Genomic DNA, 21,187 nt, shown 5'->3' with positions numbered 1-21,187 from the left:
CAATTTACAAGTTTGACTCACAGATTCTACTGCTGCCACCAGTACACACACAGAAATGTGATGTTTGGCTTATGTGTAGAAAACAGAGTATCTGCTTCATCGTCTTTGTTCAGATGCAGGAGGGAGGAAAATATCGCTCCATGGCCTTGATGAGCTGCTGTGCCTATAGACAAGTACCTTCACTACATCTTCTAAGAAATGAATCTTGATCTTGTACAAAGAATGCAAAACTCCCACTGAAGTAATAAAAAGTCTCATTCATATGTCTGGGAGCAGAATTCAGCTCTCAGAACTAAAACAGCTTGCACTCACCTGTTGCTTTAATGCATTTTCTGAAATGCATTTTCAATTGATATCTTGTATAAATCATGAATTGAGAGTAATGTGCTTTATCAAGAAGACAGTATTCCAGTCACGAAGCGCATTCAAATGAAAAGCCCCCAAAAGTAAGCAAGAATGACCAGAATATTACAACTATATTCTTGGGTTTCTCCATGACAAGCTCTTGCACTGACTATTACACATTTACAAGGTATCAGTTTTCATTTGGTCATTGTTGTTTAAAGCAGGAGAAGGCTTGCTCTTCTGACCATCAGTTCCTCCTTTGGATGTGTCCTGGAAGAAAAGCCTTGGCATCCACAGTGACATTAAAATTCGTTTGTATTCATTCCGAAAATTCTGATTAAGAAGTCCATATATTATTGCATTAAGGCAACTGTTGAAATAGGCCATGAAGTAGCTTATAATGAATAACCACTCAGGAACTTTTGGTGCCATTTCCATAGGATCAATGGCTACAGCCAGTCCAATGAAGTTTAGAGGTGCCCAGCAAAAGGCAAAAATCACAAAAACCACAAACATGGTAAGAAAGTTTCTGAAATCACTTGGCTTCAGTCCTGGCTTTGTTTCTGACTTGACTCGTCTTCTAACTTGAAGCACTAAAACCCAAATTCGAAGGTAGCAGAAGCTCACAATGGTGATAGGGACGATGAAGTGAATTACCACAACAGCTATCGTATAGTAGGAACTTGCAGTCTGAACAAACGTGCATGAATAGATGCGTGGATCATATTTTAAAGAGCCAACAAAAAAATTTGGCACAGTCGCAATTACTGTTAATACCCAGACTAAGGAGACATACAGCATCGTGTTCCAACAGCTGTACACTTTGTCATAGGCAAAACTATGACATATATAGCAATATCGATTTATTGCAATTGCAGTGATGTTGAAAATAGAGCCTATTACACTTAGTCCCATCACAAAGCCACTCACTTTACAGTGAATTTCACCCAATGTCCATCCATTGTGGAAAATAGCTAAGAGCACCAGTGGGTATGGATACAAGGCCACCACCAGATCAGCCAAAGCTAGGCTCACCACAAATGCATTACCTGGGGAAAAAGAAAAATACATAGACATAAGTCTGAAAGCAAGGATAGTTGTGAATGAGAAGAAAATACTATTTATTATTTTGAATATCTGCAATGCTATAGTACCGATGATGTCAGCAAGTGACAGGTATATAGGACCAATATGTCTGTATGGGAAATAATTTTACAGTTCAGCTTAGAACACCATGCAAATATCTGCAGCAACAAGATATTTCAACTCTATTGGTAACTGAATTATATCCTCCTTTTTATTTTAATCTTTAATAAACATAACCATCAGTGACCCATTACATAAGCATGTGTTGAGTTGTTTCAGTGTAGCTAACTCTACAGCTGGATCGAATGAGGTGGAAAAGAAAAAAAGTCTAAATTGTGCTAAGTAGACAAGCCATTATGCCATCCTAACCTACTGCTGGAATAGTAACGGGCTTGACAGGTATCAAGGAGAAGGATATACAAAGACTAGATCTATAGGGATTAGAAGGATGTGTTGTTCTAAGTATATTCTAAACTGCTACGCAATAGTCAGTGGTACAGATATTTTCTGCATGAAAGGCCTACCCATACTGCTGTTATTTTCGCATTGGATTGACTAAAGAAGAATGAATTGCCTTCACCATCCTCTGTAGAAAAACATATTTGATTATATAAAGGAAAAATGCATGAATGCAAGAGAAAGTATTCAAATTCATGGAAGGAGCCTGTAGACGCTTTTCTGCTGATGATGTTTAAAGAAATTTTAGTGATAAGTTTGAGGCTTACTGTCTTTCTTTAAACAGTGTATTTTTCATCAGTCTGAAAATTCTGGCCGTCGTATCTAAGCATACTTTAATAAAATAGCGAGATAGTGAACTATATTCCTGAAAAATTAAATGTGAAATCATTCTCTAGGAACTTCCCAGGAGATAGAAAATAGAGGTACTAACTTTAGATTCTTGGCATTTAGGTAGCACAAAAGACATTTCTGGTTTGCATACTCACTTTTTTGCTTAAAGTACTTCACTGCATGAATAGCTGTGCAAAAGACCCAAGTAGCTTTTAAAATTGTGTGTGGAACATAATTATTTTTTTAAAACAGCAGTTAGATACTCAGTTCTAGAAATTCTGAACTTTCTAGTCCTCATCTAGGAAAGCAGTTCTCTATTTAATTTTAAGTACAGAAACAGTGCCGTGGATAAAGATGTCATTAGCTGGGAGCCGTAAAACCAACAACCATGTAGGGCTAAACTCCTCAAAAAATGGCAGAAGTCCACATGTATGCTGTTTGCTCCACCTGCTCTGCACCAGTAGCTTGCTTAACCTGAATTAAGGAATGGGGACTCTTTTTCTCCCGTACACTTTAGGTGAAGACCATGCTCGTCAGAATTTGCACAATAGCTAGTGAACTTAACAGAAAGCGGGATCACCCATCTGTGGCTACAGACACATGGCTCATCTCAAGAGTGTTGTACAACTTATCCTAGATGGTTCCTCATTATATATTTAGCAGCCTGTCTCACATTCTCTTTGTACTCTAAAGGCCACACAAGTGTCTTCATAGCTACAGTTCACTGACATGGTACTGGATGTAGGGCAATTTCATGCTATTTGTCTTAGAGGCATGATACAAAACCAATAGTACTGTGTCGGGTTTTGTGCCCTCCCAAGCCACAGTCACTCCCTACTTTTAGGGTCGAGGGGGTCTATCTGAGTATGTTGTTGGAGCTGCACAAGGAGACCTTTCCTGCGACTTTATATGCACTATACTGAATACAATTCAGTCATGTTATGCTGTGGTGAAAAAGGTAAACATAATTTTCAGCTGCAAAACTGTATAAAGTAATTTCTCTGTCTTATTTAAGGCATTAGAAAAATACCTCCAGTTTGGGACGTCACACTTCAAGAAAGAAGCAAACTCTAATTAGAGCTAATCTAGAGCAAAGCAAATATCTACTAGTTTTACGATCCGTGAGAAAAGAATGAACAAACTAGGGAGAAATTGAGGGGGACACGACAACTTGAAAAAAGCAAAGCAGGAAGGATATAATCCTTTCCTGTGACTGTGGTGAACATATACAAGCTTCAGTCACAACAAGGAAGTTTCAAATTAGATGTTGAGAAAAAATTTTAATGGCAAGAAGAAGGAAGTGCTGGAACATCTTGCTTTGAGTCTGCCACTGGAGGGAGTAAGAAAAGTGAAATAAACATTTGTTAGTACAAGCCTAGATACAGCTGATCCCTGTTTTGGAAGGATAAGATGACTTTGAAGGCTTCTTCTAACCATACAAAGGAGCAGGAGCATCTTATGAGAATGTATCTACATCACAGCAACAAGAATTTCTTTTGTGTTTTTTCTTACTGTATTAGACATGAGAAGATGGAAAAGGCAGGAGAAGGAAAGGCAGGGAAAGACAGAAAGGCAGAGAATGACAGAAAAGAACGGAAGGAAGGGCGGAAGGAAGGGCGGAAGGAAGGGCGGAAGGAAGGGCGGAAGGAAGAGCGGAAGGAAGGGCGGAAGGAAGGGCGGAAGGAAGGAAGGGCGGAAGGAAGGAAGGGCGGAAGGAAGGAAGGGCGGAAGGAAGGGTGGAAGGGCGGAAGGAAGGGCGGAAGGAAGGGTGGAAGGGCGGAAGGGCGGAAGGGCGGAAGGAAGGAAGGAAGGAAGGAAGGAAGGGCGGAAGGAAGGAAGGGCGGAAGGAAGGGCGGAAGGAAGGGCGGAAGGAAGGGCGGAAGGGCGGAAGGGCGGAAGGGCGGAAGGAAGGAAGGAAGGAAGGAAGGAAGGAAGGAAGGAAGGAAGGAAGGAAGGAAGGAAGGAAGGAAGGAAGGACGGACAGAAGGAAGGGTGGAAGGGCGGAAGGGCGGAAGGGTGGAAGGGCGGAAGGAAGGAAGGAAGGAAGGAAGGAAGGAAGGAAGGAAGGAAGGAAGGAAGGAAGGAAGGAAGGAAGGAAGGGTGGAAGGAAGGAAGGAAGGAAGGAAGGAAGGAAGGAAGGAAGGAAGGAAGGAAGGAAGGAAGGAAGGAAGGAAGGAAGGAAGGAAGGAAGGAAGGAAGGAAGGAAGGAAGGAAGGAAGGAAGGAAGGAAGGAAGGAAGGAAGGAAGGAAGGAAGGAAGGAAGGAAGGGTGGAAGGAAGGAAGGGCGGAAGGAAGGGCGGAAGGAAGGAAGGGCGGAAGGAAGGAAGGAAGGGCGGAAGGAAGGAAGGGCGGAAGGAAGGGCGGAAGGAAGGGCGGAAGGAAGGACGGAAGGGCGGAAGGGCGGAAGGAAGGAAGGAAGGGTGGAAGGAAGGAAGGAAGGAAGGAAGGAAGGAAGGAAGGAAGGAAGGAAGGAAGGAAGGAAGGAAGGAAGGAAAGGCGAAAGGAAGGGTGGAAGGAAGGGCGGAAGGGCGGAAGGGCGGAAGGGCGGAAGGGCGGAAGGGCGGAAGGGCGGAAGGGCGGAAGGGCGGAAGGGCGGAAGGAAGGAAGGAAGGAAGGAAGGAAGGAAGGAAGGAAGGAAGGAAAGAAATACTTTTTTCTGATTTAGAATGCCTTTTGGAGAAAGATGAGAGTTTATACTGGGATGTGTGCTAAGATTAATCTAATCTCTAAGGCCACCCGGAATCAGTTTATACCTAAAATGTAGTTGCTCAGTTAAAATCAAATGGGCATTCAGCTCTTCCAATCATATTTGGAAATGTACTGTGAAGTACATTTGGCAAGAGAATTTCAAAATTCTGTCTGTAATTTAGGACTTCTTGAAAATTCCAGCTGCAATGAATAACAACAGTTAGCAATGAACTTGTCAAAAACATAATGTACCACTTTACAATACAGAAGAAAAATGGCACAATATCTCCAGAGGCCTCAAGCGATTTGTCACTTTTATGGCTGTTTACAGGGTTGGGTATTGACACTGTGCACTGCAAAGTAAGGTCCAATGATTTTTTTTCTTTCTATGTGGCTGACTGTGGAATGAAGTTTAATATTATATTACCACAATGAATGATGTACAAGTAGAGAAAAGTAGAGAGAAACTTTTCTAATTCATAAAAAATATATAATCAACATTCTGAGAAATCAAGGGTCTTAGATATCTTTCAAGTCCTTGGAGAAGTTAAATGTTCCTTGATATACCTAAGACACAGCATTTGGAGTGGCTATAATTATATTCATAAGACAATCAACGAGGTAACTTTTTGCTGTCTGTAACAAAATAGAAATGACCAAATGCTCCTTCTAGTTGTAATTATTATCATTATTTCCATAATTTACCTGGTGGACTTTGTTCCTAGATTTCAGTTTCATCAGACAGAAGATTATATTCATTTATAAGAAACACATTTCCTCACTGGAATGAAAATACCCCTTAATTGCAAGCAGTAGCTGTTCAAAGCCAAGTATCTAGCCAGGGTCTCAAAAAGATACACATCTGTGCTGTTTTAAACATTTATAGTTAGGCACGTAAAAAAGAAAATTACTTCTGATATTGGCTTTGTGTGAAACAGAACAAGATCAATATTTCATTAAGCATTCTTACATATTGGTTTTATTACTCCAATTAACAGCAAAAAGGGTACTTTCACATCCTCTTGTAATCTTGATATGATTTTATATAGCAGGAATTTAATCACAGAACAAACTTTTTGGTAAGGTCAGGACTTTAAGGCATCTGCCTTCTGAAAAGACAATTGACTTTTAATGTCTCTACCGAAAGCAGAAGCAGTTGCAATCACCAAACAGTTTTTAAAGGTTTTGCTACTTTCTTTGGTTTCAAACTGGCTGAAATGATTAATTATATATCATGGTGTTTTATTTTTTATGGGATGGTGTTTTGGTTGTCACACATTTGTTCAACAAGTCGTATGTGTTGCATACAGACATCACCTCTTAGCTCTGTTTCCCTGTGTCTGAAATAATATTTGTCCCTGTGTGCTTTTCTTCTGCATCCATTATTCTTGCCTTCTTTAGCATACAAAGGCCTTCAAGACAGGAAAATTGTTTCTACGCAGCCTATTGTGCAGACTGTTGCATTTTAATCTGTCCCCTCCTTTCTTACTCTCAGGCTTGGGTCGTTGTGTAGCAAAAAAATACAAAGAGTGGGGACAGGCAAGGCAGAAAGTGAATGAATATGACAATCATATATTGGCAGATTTTTTTAAATGCCAAGGATTGATGACTCAGGATTCTTATTTTATTCTTCCATTTCCATATTCTAGCCTTAAGGGAAAACTCAGCATTACTCTTGCAGATATCTTACTTCATTATGTCTTCTGTTGGAATGTAAGTGGGAAAGCTTTTTGTTTGGGCTTAAGGCTTAAAATCCCCTTTAATAATCATTACTGTTAATTATAAATAAATAGCCTTTTATACTGGCTGAGAATTATAAGAACTAAAATTTTTCTATGATATCACTCTGACAACTACCTGTAGGTATTTATTTGTACTAAAGGAAAAGGAGCAAGCTCTTGACTTTAATAAAATAAATTACTTATACCATTCTATGAAATGAAGCCATCATTCCTCTGCAGAGTTCACAGTAATAGACACGCTCGAGAAGTCAGATTGACAGACTGTCTGTTTATACACAATAGGTATTTCTCTAGTGCTAACTCACTCTTCAGCCCCCTTTATACTCCTCTGCCAGACTCCTGTAGTGCCTGTACTCAAAATTAACTTTAAAAAGAGAGTTCTGGAAGGCTTACGATAGCTTTCTTGTTGTGGTTGATGTATAAAGACAGAATCTGGGCTCAGTTTCTAGACAGCATTATAGTCAAAGACACAAGATATTACATCAGGGATGCATAGTGTCATCCTTTCTGTTACTTTTATATAAACACATACACAATGCTTTCTTGCTCTAGTTTTTAAAATCTTCACAAAATACATGAGGCGAGGCTAATCTTTTAGTTCTTTCCTGTAAGTCATTAAACGGAAAAAAGAAAAAGAAGTTTTACAATCTCGATCGTAATTCCAAGTTTCTGCAAGGGATATGCCGCTTGCATACAAAATCCTTCCTCAGCTGTGGCATCACCCCTCTCTAATAAAAGTAACCTTGATCCTGATACTAGGCTTGGTATGGAATTTGCTGGCGGCCTATCACTTTTTTTTCTGACTACCAGAAATTTGTAGAAAAAAAATGTTATTTTTATAGTCTTAACCTCAACGTTATTGTCTTATACTATATTATATAATATTCTTATCTTATCTTATCTTATCTTATCTTATATATTAGTGTAAATTATCTGCCTTTTAAGCCTCTTTAATGACTGCTGAAGTTAATGAGAGAATTGCCATAGGCTTAAAGGAGACATCGATCAGATATAAGAAAAAAAAGACCTCTTATTAACAAGAATGGGAAATGCTGAAAGCATTTGGTCCGTATAACAACAATGAAAAAACATGAAGCACTTGAATGGTATTTGGACGTAAAATGACAAAAATCAAAGCCTAAACCCCTTTCAGAGTTCCTACAACTTTTAATAGAGCAGATCTTACCTTCAGACGAAGACAAATAGCAGTGCATTCATCCCAAGGCATGTTAGCCAGGATTCACTACAGCAAGTGGCTTATTGGATCTAATGTTTGAGTCTACACCAACATGGAGGCATATATAACAGCTTGAAGAAAGCAATCAGTCCTTCGGTCAAGAAGACTCTCCCTCTTTAATCTCCCCTTGTCTATAATTACTAATTAGTAATCAAAACTATGCAGCTCTAATGAAGTATTGTCTTAAACTTTCTTGTGTAACATCACCTTTTGAGAACCAGGCTTAAACATAATTTCCAGGCTCTAGACCCTACTGAATCCCCATTAAAATGAGTCTCAAGGTCTGGACCAGATAAAACAGAAGCATACTCAAGTAAGAGCAAATTGGTATAAAATTGTCTTCACGTGTTTATGTCTCCACTCCTGGTTGTATAAGAATAACCAAGACTGAAGCTAAGGACCAATCTGCTCAGCCAAGCCATTTAAGTGGCAGATGATTCTGAGTGCAAGCCTGCATGCAAACCTGAGCAAGGTATGAGCAGTTTTACAGCTCAGAGTTCAAGACTTTAGCAAAACAGGCGATTATTGTGATGGAACTGTGAAGCTGGTCCCGCTCCTGAAGCTTCTTCATTTTGTATATGTCTGTGTACACATGGATACTTACTACTTATTCACCTGATTATCTTTCCCAAAATTTCAGTTAATTTTGGAATATTTTATGGAAGAATTACATAAGAAGATAGAAGGTTATGCTTTCAGAGCCAGGACTTCAGCTAAACTTTCAGGTGGTGGATTTTAAATGGAAGGCTTGGACAACTTCTTGCTGGTTCTTGATGCGGCCAGTGACACGTACATTTTCTGACCTATCACATTTTCCACTGGGCTTCAGTTCCTATAATTCTTGCAGTTCATTTCAGGCTTGATTGTGGAGGTTCTCCTTAAGGTTTGCTCTTTATTGTGGAAAGAAAAACATGACTCCGGAGAGAATGAAGAACTGGCACCAGGTAGGCACACAGAACTTAGAACTGGGTAGGTTTTTGTTTCTCTTTTCAGAGTGGCTTAGTGAATATGGCTCAAATGGTATGCAGTGAGACATCAGCTGCTCCTGGAGAAAGGCTGATGCTTCTTACTTCCTCACTACGGATTTTTGTCTCTAGTTTTGACTTCCTTGATTAGTATTTTTTTACAGTATTTAAGCTCTTGTAGTTCTTGATTGTAGAATCATAGAATGGTTTGGGTTGGAAGGGACCTTAAAGATTACCTAGCTCCAGCCCCCCCTGCCATGGGCAGGGACACCTTCCACTACACCAGGTTGCCCAAAGCCCCATCCAGCCTGACCTTGAACACTTTCAGGGAGGGGGCAGCCACAGCTTCTCTGGGCAACCTGTGCCAGGGCCTCACCACCCTCACAGTAAAGAATTTCATCTTAATATCTAATCTAAATCTACCGTCTTTCCATTTGAAAATATTACCACTCATCCTATCACTACCCTCCCTGATAAAAAGTCCCTCCCCACCTTTCCTGTAGGCCCCCTTTAAGCACTGGAAGGCCTCTATAAGGTCTCCCCGGAGCCTTCTCTTCTCCAGGCTGAACAACCCCAACTCTCAGCCTGTCCTCATAGGGGAGGTGCTCCGGCCCCCTGATCATCTTCGTGGCCCTCCTCTGGATCCACTCGAGCAGGTCCATGTCTTTCTTATGCTGAGAGCCCCAGAGCTGGATGCAGTACTCCAGATAGGGTCTCACCAGAGCAGAGTAGAGGGGCAGAATCACCTCCCTTGACCTGCTGGCTGCCCTTCTTCTCTTGCAGCCCAGGATGTGATTTGCTTTCTGGGCTGTGAGTGCCCATTGCTGGCTCATGTTCAGTTTGTCATCTACCAGCATCCCCAAGTCCTTCTCCACAGGGCTCCTCTTGATCCTCTCATCACCCAGTCTGTGTCTGTGCTTGGGATTGCCCCAACCCAAGTGCAGGACCTTGCACTTGGCCTTGTTGAACTTCATGCGGTTTGCACGGGCCCACCTCTCCAGCCTATCAAGGTCCCTCTGGGTGGCCTCCCTTCACTCCAGCATGTTGACTGCACTACACAGCTTGGTGTTGTTGACAAACTTGCTGAGGGTGCACTGAATCCCACTGTTCATGTTGCCAACAAAGATGTTAAACAGCACCAGTGCCAATACCGACCCCTGAGGAATGTCACTCATCACTGGTCTCCACTCAGACATCAAGCCGTTGATCATGACACTTTGAGTGCAAACATCCATCCAATTCCTTATACACTGAGTGGTTTTTCCATCAAATCCACGTCTCTTCAATTTAGGGACAAGTATGTCATGCGGGACAGTGTCGAACGCTTTGCGCAAGTCCAGGTAGATGGTATCAGTTGTCCTTCCTTTATCCACCAATACTGAAACCTCGCCATTGAAGGCCACCAAATTTGGTAGGCACAATTTGCCCTTGGTGAAATCATGTTGGCTGTCACAAATCACCTCCTTATTTTCCATGAGCCTTAGCATAGTTTCCAGGAGAATCCATTCCATGATCTTGCCAGGCACAGGGGTGAGACAGGCTGGCCTATAGTTCTCCAGGTCTTCCTTTTTTCCCTTTTTAAATATGGGGGGGTTTCCCCTCTTCCAGTCAGCTGGAACTCCACTAGACTGCTGCAACTTCTCAAATACGATGGATAGTGGCTTAGCCACTTCATCCGCTCGTTCCCTCAGGACACATGGATGCATCTCATCAGGTCTCACGGACTTGTGCACCTTCAGGTTGCTTCAATGGTCTCAAACCTGATCTTCTCCTACAGCGGGCAATTCTTCATTCTCCCAGTCCCTGCCTTTTCTTTCTGCCTCTTTCTTCTTGATTTTTGGTTTAAATAGATAACTTTTAAATCTGTTTAAAATCACCTGTGTCAACTTTTTTCCTAACAATCGATGAGAAAAAAAAAAAAAAAACCTGCTAGCCTGATACAGACGAAACTCCATTCATATCAGCAGGAATGAAGCCACCAGAAGTGGACACCATCAGCAGGTAGAGCAGAGAATTAAGTCTTTCACACACTGACGTTTGAATTCCCTGTGACACTACAAGCCAAGATCTAGGGTAATCGTTGATTTACCAAGACATGTTAATCTAGAATAATGTTCAACAGTGTGTTGCTAACAGTAGGTTTAACAGAATGCTCTGAAGAAGTGCCAGATGGGTTTTTGTTTTCTTTGAATATGACAGTTTAAAAGTGGTGATACGCTCCTTTGTTGTTATGTTTCATGATTTAAGATCTTAGTAGGATATACTGCAGACTTTGATGTAATGGAAAGGGACAGGCAATATATTTTTGCTAGAATTGCAGTATTTTAGAGATTAGCAAAAAATGTTACAGACAATGAATCAAGGCTGGTCTTTGATCTATGGAACATGCAGGTTACTTCTTTTTAGGAAATGTATGTTCTATGAAAATGTTTAAAACAGTTGGTGAGTATAATTATCCTATGATATGAAAAAGGAAAATTCTCTGCCATCACTGAGAATAGAATCATAGAATCATAGGATCATTTAGGTTGGAAAGGACCTTTAAGATCATCAAGTCCAACCACTAACCTAGCACTGCCAAGTCCACTAAACCATGTCCCTAAGCACCACATCTACACATCTCTTAAATACCTCCAGGGATGATGACTCAACCACTTCCCTGGGCAGCCTGTTCTAATATTTGACAACCCTTTTGGTGAAGAAATTTTTCCTAATATCCAACCTAAACCTTCCCTGGCACAACCTGAGGCTGTTTCCTTTTGTCCTATTGCTTGTTACTTGGGAGAAGAGACTGACTCCCACCTCACTACAACCTCCTTTCAGGCAGTTGTAGAGAGCGATCAGGTCTCCCCTCAGCCTTCTCTTCTCCAGACTAAACAACCCCAGTTCCCTCAGCCGCTCCTCATCAGACCTGTTCTCCAGGCCCTTCACCAGCTTCGTTGCCCTTCTCTGGACACGCTCCAGCACCTCAATGTCTTTCTTGCAGTGAGGGGCCCAAAACTGCACACAGGATTCGAGGTGCGGCCTCACCAGTGCTGAGTACAGGGGCACGATCACTTCCCTGGTCCTGCTGGCCACACTATTTCTGATACAGGCCAGGATGCTGTTGGCCTTCTTGATGACCTGGGCACACTGCTGGCTCATATTCAGCTGGTTGTTGACCAATTCCCCCAGTTCTTTTTCCACCAGGCACCTTTCCATCCACTCTTCCCCAAGCCTGTAGCATTGCACGGGGTTCTTATGACCCAAGTGCAGGACCCAGCACTTGGCCTATCCAGCCTTTCAGCTCCATCTGTAGAGCCTTCCTACCTTCAAGCACATCAACACTCCCACCCAACTTGGTGTCATCTGCAAACTTACTAAGGGTGCAGTTGATCCCATTGTCCAGATCGTTGATAGAAGATATTAAACAGAACTGGTCCCAATACTGAGCCCTGGGGAACACTGCTTGTGACCAGCCACCAACTGGATTGAACTCCATTCACCCAGCCATCCAGAGCGTTTTTTACCCAGCAAAGAATACACCTGTCCAAGCCATGATCAGCCAATATCTTCAGGAGAACGCTGTGGGAAATGGTGTCAAAGGCTTTACTGAATTCTCGGTAGACAACAATGACAGCCTTTCCCAAATTCTCAGTAGACAACAATGGCAGCCTTTCCCTCATCCCCTAAGCACATCTCCTTGTCGTAGAAGGAGATCAGGTCTGTCAAGCAGGACCAGCCTTTCGCAAACCCATGCTGACTGGGCCTTATCACCTGGTTGTCCTGTAAGTGCCACATGATGGCACTCAAGATGATCTGCTCCATAAGCCCTGGCACCAAGGTCAGACTGACAGGCCTGTAGTTCCCCAGATCCTCCTTCCAGCCTTTCTTGTAGGTGGGTGTCACATTTGCTAATTTCCAGTCAGCTGGGACCTCCCTGATTATCCAGGTCTGCTGGTAAATGATGGAAAGTGGCTTGGTAAGCACTTCTGCCATCTGTCTCAATACCCTTGGGTGGATCTCTTCTGGCCCCATATACCTGTGTGTGTCTAAGTGGTGTAGCAGGTCGCTAACCAGTTCCTCTTGGATTACGGGGGCTTCATTATGCTCCCTGTCCCTGTCTTCCAGCTCAGGGGGCTGGGTACCCAGAGAACAACTGGTCTTACTGCTGAAGACTGAGGCGAAGAAGGCATTAAGCACCTCAGCCTTTTCCTCATCCTTTGTCACTATGTTTCCCCTCACATCCAATAAAGGATGGAGACTTTCCTTAGCCCTCCTTTTGTTGCTAATGTATTTATAGAAACATTTTTTTGTTACCTTTTACAGTGATAGCCAGATTGAGTTCTAGCTGGGCTTTAGCCCTTTTAATTTTCTCCCTGCATAACCTCACAGCATCCTCATAGTCCTCCTGAGTAGCCTGCCCCTTCTTCCAAGCACCATAAACTCTCCTTTTTTTCCTGAGTTCCAGCCAAAGCTCTCTGTTCAGCCAGGCCAGTCTTCTTCCCTGCCAGTTTGTCTTTTGGCCCATGGGGACAGCCTGCTCCTTAGCCTTTAAGATTTCTTTCTTGAAGAATGTCCAGCCTTCCTGGACTCCTTTGCCCTTCAGGACTGTACTATATGGAGAGCAGAAGGGGAGTATATACTGTGGCAGTTATGCTTTTATTGTTTAGCTACCCAAAGGCTTTGGGAGAGCATTCTGTTCAGAGGAAAGCAGGCCTAGGCACCCTGAAAGTTAGACACCTGTGTTTTCACAGAAAAGTCTAGAATCCAGACTAAATAGGGTTTAAACCTTAGTCATCCACTTTCTGGATGAAAGCACTATGCTGTCATGCAGAATATGAGAAGAGGAACTTTTCATTTTAAGATGATACAACCACCCCACTGTGGGATAGTTTAGTGGAGAATGCTCTGTACACCCCTTTTTCAAGCTGCACAGCAATGCAAAGAATGCAGGATTCACAGGAACAGAAGCTCAGCATACAAAAAGGAACTTGTGATTGTGGCTTAGTGATTTACAGGACTGGGACAGACTTGTATTCTTGGCCCTACATCTGCAACTGTGAATTGGTGCTGGAAGCTACATTTGCAGGAGCTGAATTTTAGACTTATAAGCCGTAGCTTTCAGTTGTCAACATAGTTTTGCTGAAAAGAGGCACTTAAGTTGCACTGTTGATTAATATGGTTTTGAGATCATGATTTTGGCATGCTTGGCAGCTAGGTATGGATAAAACCAGTGGGCAAAGACTCTGGCTTTCCTGTATGCTCAGGCTTCTTCTTCCTGTGGTTAAATATGGGAGCACCGGTACTTGCTGTGAGTTTGCTGCCATGCGTTTCATGACAGACTGCAGGTGTAAAAAAAAATTATTTCTAGTGCTGTGCTGCTAAAAACGTAGCAACGGCTTGAGATTTGTATCCTCCAGGTGTACAATTTTGCTTGCCTGTGGCTTCCTCTGGTGCGAGTAGGGACAGTGATGACTCTCTATTGCCACCTAGTGCACCAGCCACAACGGAGACAATACATCGCACCATCTATCAGGGCAGCAGGCAAAAAGGAAGCGGTTGGTTCTTCCAGAGCAAAAGTCTGACCACTAAACAGATAGTATGTTTATGGGGTGATAAATACTTTTCTGGGCTTCTGACGCTTTCTGAGCTTGCTGAGTTTCCTGGTACTGGATGTTTTCAGAGAGAAAAGGGCAAGACAGGCTCTTCCAGAAGAATCAAGACAGGCTCTTCCAGAGAATTCACTGTCTCCTAGAGGTTAGGACACTTACATGGCAGAAGAGCCTTTCTTTGAAAAAGGACTTGAGGTTATGTGTCCCATAGTCCAAGAGAGTGCCCTACTCACCAGCCCTGTTGCTCTTCTGGGGTTAGCCTGTTTGCCTCTTTCTAGGTTATGTTCAAGAATTTCACCCTAGAACCAGTACACATAGGTTGTCACTTATATTGTAGAGTGCTCTTCATCAGTATGCTTAAAAGAAAACAAAATCCTTCTCATGATTTAACAGGTGGGATACTGAGATAGAGAAGTGCAAGGACTCTCCCAAGCAGGAAGAACACTCTAGGTTCTTCAGCATTGCTCTTCTCCATTAGATAATACCACCTCTATTAGGCGCACTGGAAAAAACGACAGTGCCTGTCCAGCTCACTGCTCCAAAATGACACCATAGTGGCATAGTGGTACTGAGGGATGGAGTCAATAAAAGAGCTAGAGCTATTAAGCAAATCTAGTTGAATTCAAAGCAAACAAAAGGGGGTGGCTGCTGTGATAGGTAGTAAATCTGTGGAACACCTTAACAGATTTTGCAGATGCAAAAATTTTACCTGAATTCAAGGAAAGACCGGAAAAATACTGGGAAGAAACATCAATTGAAGATTACTAAACAGACATACCATACTAAGTTCAGGAAATCCCCTGAGCTGGAAGGAATCACGAGTTGAGAGAATACAGGAGACGTCATATAAGGTTGCTCTGTTCTCTTTTCTTTTTCCTGAATGCCTGCTTATATCTACAGTTAAAGACAGAGTATGAGGCCAGCTATGCGCTTGGTCTGCACCGATACAACTGCTTTTATGATGAGGACAGTAGTTTTCAGTGACTCCATTTGGAAGCATGGCTCCTTCTCGGGCTCCCCTGTTGTGGTGATCTGAGTGGTACCATGTGACATTCTCATTCAGGTCCTTGCCAGTTACTCCTCTACAAAACCAGTCCAGTTTTGTTGACAAACGTTTGAAGGGGCAATAACCTGGTTCTGTATGTCTAGCCACCTGCAACTGAGCTGTATTTTGCAGCAGGCTCTGGGATGAAGATCCCTTATACCAATGCCCTCACACTGCATTCAGGATCTTACCTTCAGGCTAGTCTAGAATGGTGAAAGGCTTTTGTTGCTGCTGAGAGAATGTCTCTAGCTAGGGTACTATTGCTTTTGATGTGGGGAATGAAGCAAAGACATTTAGTCTGAGTGCTCACCACTGTGGGCACCACTGACAGCCCAGCTTCAAAATCTCCAGTTGCTGAGCATAATCACTTGAATAACAAAAAACAGGCTGTTTTTCCACTAATTCATGAAAGAAGTTGTGTTTCCTGTATCTGTCAGTACATATCAGCTTAATTTTCTTCACTTGAAGTAATCAGAGCTGTTGATTGCTTCAACCAAGAAAGAATAGGAAACCTACATGCACAACTGCAAGTATGAAAACTCATTTACTGCTGACAAAGAGGCTACTATGAAAAGCTATAAAACACAATAAGTGCAGTCTAACCAGGTCCTATAAATAGCCAGGCAACCCATTATTGTTAATTATTTTTCTTCAGTCTCCCAAAACTTATATTGCATTTTGTAGAAAAATCAATGAAATATGTAGCATTTTGTAGCATGTTATTTTGTTAAAAAACAAAACAAACCCCTACAACTTGGTTCAGATCACCTACAAAAAAGTGGAGCATGGAAGCAAACAAAGTAAGGATATTTCATTGCTAAAAACTCTGGGCTAAACTTTATTGTATCCTGGCAGATACTAATTGGTATTGTGTGAAAGGCTAGCTCATCTTCTATTACCTTCACTATTACCTTCTATTATCTTCATCTTTGCAACTGTCTTTAGCCTGAATTTGGGGAAAGGAAATTATGTTGGAGTGTTTTTCTCTCTGACAGCAACTAAACCAGCTTTCAGGTCCTTAGAATAACTTACCTTCCACCTTCTAGAAAGGAGGACAGGAAATTGAAGAATGAAAATAATTTTGTGCAAACAAAACCCATGTTTTGTTTTGTTAAGCTGTTTGGTTTGTGGTTTTTTTTTAATATTCACTAGCAGATCAGTTGAATTAAAAAAAATACAAAACAACAAACACCAAAATATAAAATAATTCTATTTTGAAATATAAGACTCAAGATATTACAGAAGATATTCAAAATACCCAGCAGATATATCAAATGAATAAAATTGGGAATATTGCAGACTATGAGATGTACTCAGCACCAGTTAGCCTAGAGATTTGGTTAGCTACGATAAGGTGCACCTTGTAGCTTTGCCCTGTAGACCCATTTAAACAGAACAGGGCATTTTGACCAGAACAAATGTTGGGATCTCCTCTTATGGAAATGAAGACATGCAAGTGGTAATTTCCACAGTGATTTACTCAACTGCTCTGTGGGGCTTCAGATGAAGGACTGGAAGCATGTGACAGCTATACAACCAGAAAAAAATACATGCAAAGTATGTACATACAAACTAGTTACAGCTGCAAAAAGAAATCAAATCTAAGAACACTGTTGCTGCTATGTTCTTTTAGAGGTTCCCCCAGGCACAGTGGTGGATCCTAAGTCAGTCTTGAAATTCTATAAAATGGGATCTGATACATTGCAGTAAATACAGTATATAGGAACATCTAATATGAGGAACACTTAAGCTGACAAGTTGCCAATGCTTCCAACATTCACAGAATCACAGAATCACAGAATATTAGGGATCACAAGGGATCTCGAAAGATCTGGAGTCCTTCATTATGATCTTCTTTTCCCTTCTCTTCTTGAAATTTCCTATTTCACCAAGGAAGAAAATAGATGATACTTGATAAAAATGGCCATTATAACCTTTCTGTGAGGAAAAGTCTTACCCTTTTTGTTCTGAGCTTTTGGAAGGCCTCATCAATGTACATGCATAGGGAGATGAATGTCTTCAGAAACTGTTGTCAGTCTGTGCCATCTGCTGCTCTTGGAAACAAGGTCTTAAAGTAAAGTACACTGACACAATTCATCTTATAATGATACTCATAGGTTTGTAAACAGATGGGTAAATATAATGCTTTTACAGAAAGTAATTGTGTATTCTCTTCTAAAGTATTGGCTGGTTTGTGTTTCAACTCAATACAGACAAAGTGTGTCATGATCATTTCCTGAATTAACATCTTTTCTAAGAGCCAGTAAAAGCCTTGCAAAACGACCAGACAAAAACTGTTCTAGCTGGACCTGTGAGTCATGGTATTGGTGAGATATAGTTAAATGAAGGGTGACAGGCATAGATATTAACCAATATAACCACAGAATCATTTATGTTGGAATTGATCCCTGGAGATGATCTAGTCCAACCCTCCTGTTCAAAGAGGGGTTAACCACAGCAGGTTGTTCAGGGACATATCCAGTCAGGTTTTTACTGTCTCCAGCCACAGAGACTCAACAGCATCTCTGTGTGACCTGTTCTAGTAAGGAATGGGTACACAGGGAATTTACTGTTTTCACTAGGGAATATGGGGAAGATGCTGTTGATTTTGCAATGGATGAGGGCTCTACTTGATCTACTAAACAGCATACTGTATCTAAGATCATACCTGCTACCATGCAGGTAGAGAAAAGACATGGTCGTTAACAGTGAGCTAGAGTCTCTTGGTCAGAAGAACAGGTCCCAGTGCAGATTAGAGTAGGTGGGGCTTTGTTTTGTTAATTCTTGTGACTTCAGATTTCTTGTGACTTCAGATTCCTTGTGGCAGCGGAATCTGAATGGTCTCTGACTGGATGTAAGGGTCTGAGCGAAATGGATAATCTGGACCAACAAATGCCTACAGACCTCGGGGGTGGGAGGTGGAGGGTGGAGTGTGGTGAGGGCTGCACAGAAAGAGGAAAGAGGAACCAGATCTTAGCCAAAATATTTTTGGAAACCAGTTCCCACTAGCTTTAGCAAGGCCAGAATTTCCCTCCCTATCTAGATACTCAAATACCAGGTTCATCTTACCCAGGTTGCAGAATCCTTTTACACGTGCTGCTTTGATGATTCTTGTCATGGTGAACTGCAACTAGCCATTCAGACTAACTCCTTGTGGGAGTCCTAGCTGTAACCGGAGTGGGCTACCTGGTGGCCTGTGGTCCAGGAAGAGCAGTGGGTGACTTCTGTCTGTGCGAAGTACCGAGTTACACCTCTTTTACTGGGTGAATACACCCGCACTCTTGGTCAAACCAATGTGATTTTTACTAAATCAGGCTCAAAAGGAAATAACTTTTTTATGTATTACATGAGCATGTTATGTCTGAAGCTCATGTACTTCACTGTTTTGTTTGCTTTCCATAAGCAGACCAGATATTCTTGCTTCATATTTAGCCGGGAAGCTGATTGTACAGCAAGTTTTATAAATTTTATAGTCCTAGCCTACCAGGTGTTTCAAGAGTGACTAAAGAGGATTACATTGTTTTGCGATTATCTAACTAAATGCATAATTACAGGACCTCAAATTAATTTTTGCCCAGCTTTGAAGCAACAAATATCCAGCACTGAAATCAGACTCTGGATGCATAGTTAATGTTTCATACCCAGGACCATAATCACAGGTAAAATATCTTAAACTATTTCAACCTGCTTACCAGTAGATAGTTTTTCTAGGCAAATCACTACGGTTAAACCATCTTTATACAAGGCCTGCTTCAACATCTGATTAACATTTTATGCATTTAGCTTCTAATGACTGCAAAAGAAAGCATAAAAAAAGAAAGGAAAATCTTGCTTAACATGAAAACTTATTCAAAAAACAATCTGTTGTCCATGGGCTCTAACTCCACCTGTGGATCTAATAACAAGTATTTTTGCAGTCACTTTAGTTGGCTCACAGGTAGGCTTTGTGTCCTTGAGTAGAACTGCTTTGTATTTCCACAACACAACAGTCACTTTCTGCCACTACATTTTATGCCTGTAAAATACCTGGAATACCTGACTTTTTGCAGGGGCCTTTGAAATTTAAATTTTCTTTGTACCATAACCTAACGTAACAAGACAAAGACATATAAAGATACCAGTCACCTACTAATCAAATAATTGTTGCATTTTCTAAGTATTAGGCCTTTCTATTTAACAGAAAGTTCTTTAAATATAGCATTTTATATCAGGTAACTGTGCTGATAAAAGTGTGAGAAAATGTGTTGCTTTGTTTTTTCTTTTGGAAAATTATTTTTGTGTTTCAGTTAACGGTTGGACCTGCTGGTGCAGAAGATTCATGAGAGTCACCTCCCAGCTGTTTTCAGTATTATTGTATACTGCAAATACAGAGTTCTGCCAACACAAACTTCTGTTCCTATTACTTACCAAAAGGCTGTCCCTTGCTTAACAGATTACATGCAACCAAAGACACGAATAGTACTATTATAATAATGCAATATGTTACTAATAAATAGTACTACTAACCATACAAATGTATTTCCAGCTTCACTTTCTTTTCCTGTTCCGTCTTTTCTGAACTGGGGCAACAAACAAATGGAAAACTAGTGGCGGTAAGCAATAAAAGACCAGATTAAAGGCACAGGAAATTTACCACCTTTAAACATATGCGCACTGAAAAAAAAAAAGCAAGTTTTTCAGAAATCGGGAATCTTAGAAGTCAGGATGAGTCAAAGCCTACCTATGCATCAGTAAGCCAGTGCTGTTAACAGATGTCTGCCAATTATGTCAAATGAAAATCTTTCCATCAGTACTTAGGTTAAAATACAAGATTTTTAAAGTAAATTATGATGTCAGGCTGGAGTCTTACAGAATCACTGTATCATAGACTGTTTTAGGTAGGAAAGGACCTCTTGAGATCACCTACTCCAGCCCCTCCTGTTCAAGCAGGGTCAGCGACAGCAGGTTGCCCAGCTGTGTCCAGTTGAGTTTTCAGTATCTTCAGAGACGGAGACTCCCCAAGCTCTCTGGGAAGCCTGTTCCAGTGTTTGACCACCCACACAGGTAAAAACATTTCTTGTGTTCAGATGGAATTTCACAGGTTTTAATTTGTACCCATTAACTCTTGTCTTCTCAGTGGGCACTTCTGAGAAGAGTCTTGCTGCCTCTTCCTCAATCCCTCCCACCCCATATTTATAGACATTGATAAGATCCCTGAGCTTTCTCTTCTCCAGGCTGAATTGTCACAGCTCTCTCAGCCTGTCCTCATATGGGGATGCTCCAAGTCCCTAATCACTTTAGTGGCCTATAGTGGAATTCACTCCAGTAAGTCCTTTCTTGCACTGGAGAGCCCAGAACTGGACACAGCACTCTAAGTGTGGGGCCTTATCAGTGCTGAGGAGAAGGATCACCTTCCTTGGCTTGCTGGCAACGCTGATGCAACCCAGGAGGCTGTTAGCCTTCTTTGCTGCAAGGGTGCATTGCTGACTCATGATCAGCTTGGTGTCCACCAGGACCCTCAAGTCTTTTTCTGCCAAGCTGCTTTCCAGCTGTGTGTCCCTCAGCATATATTGGTGCCTGGGGTGGTTCCTCCCCAGGTGCAGGACTTCGCACTTCCCTTTGTTGAACTTCATGACATTCCTGTCAGATCATTCCTCCAGTCTGTCCCCATCCCTCTGAATGGTAGCATGACCTTCTGGCACGTTAGCCACTCCTCT

The 21,187-nt window shown here is 41.7% G+C and overlaps 1 protein-coding gene across 1 annotated transcript in view; it reads right to left on the bottom strand.

Annotated features, from left to right (window-relative positions):
* Positions 1-525: 525 nt before the first annotated feature.
* MTNR1B (melatonin receptor 1B) overlaps positions 526-21,187 on the bottom strand; it is a 34,622-nt gene continuing 13,960 nt past the window's right edge. Inside the window, exon 2 of the mRNA XM_086481720.1 lies at positions 526-1,394. Coding sequence (XP_086337846.1) covers positions 526-1,394 — 869 coding nt within the window. The remainder of the gene's footprint in view (positions 1,395-21,187) is intronic.

Source organism: Leptosomus discolor, chromosome 1, assembly GCF_034619465.1.
Source record: "Leptosomus discolor isolate bLepDis1 chromosome 1, bLepDis1.hap2, whole genome shotgun sequence".
Classification (NCBI taxonomy): Eukaryota; Metazoa; Chordata; class Aves; order Leptosomiformes; family Leptosomidae; genus Leptosomus; species Leptosomus discolor.
Note: the sequence above shows the minus strand (reverse complement) of the source record. Positions and strands in the feature narration are given on the sequence as shown.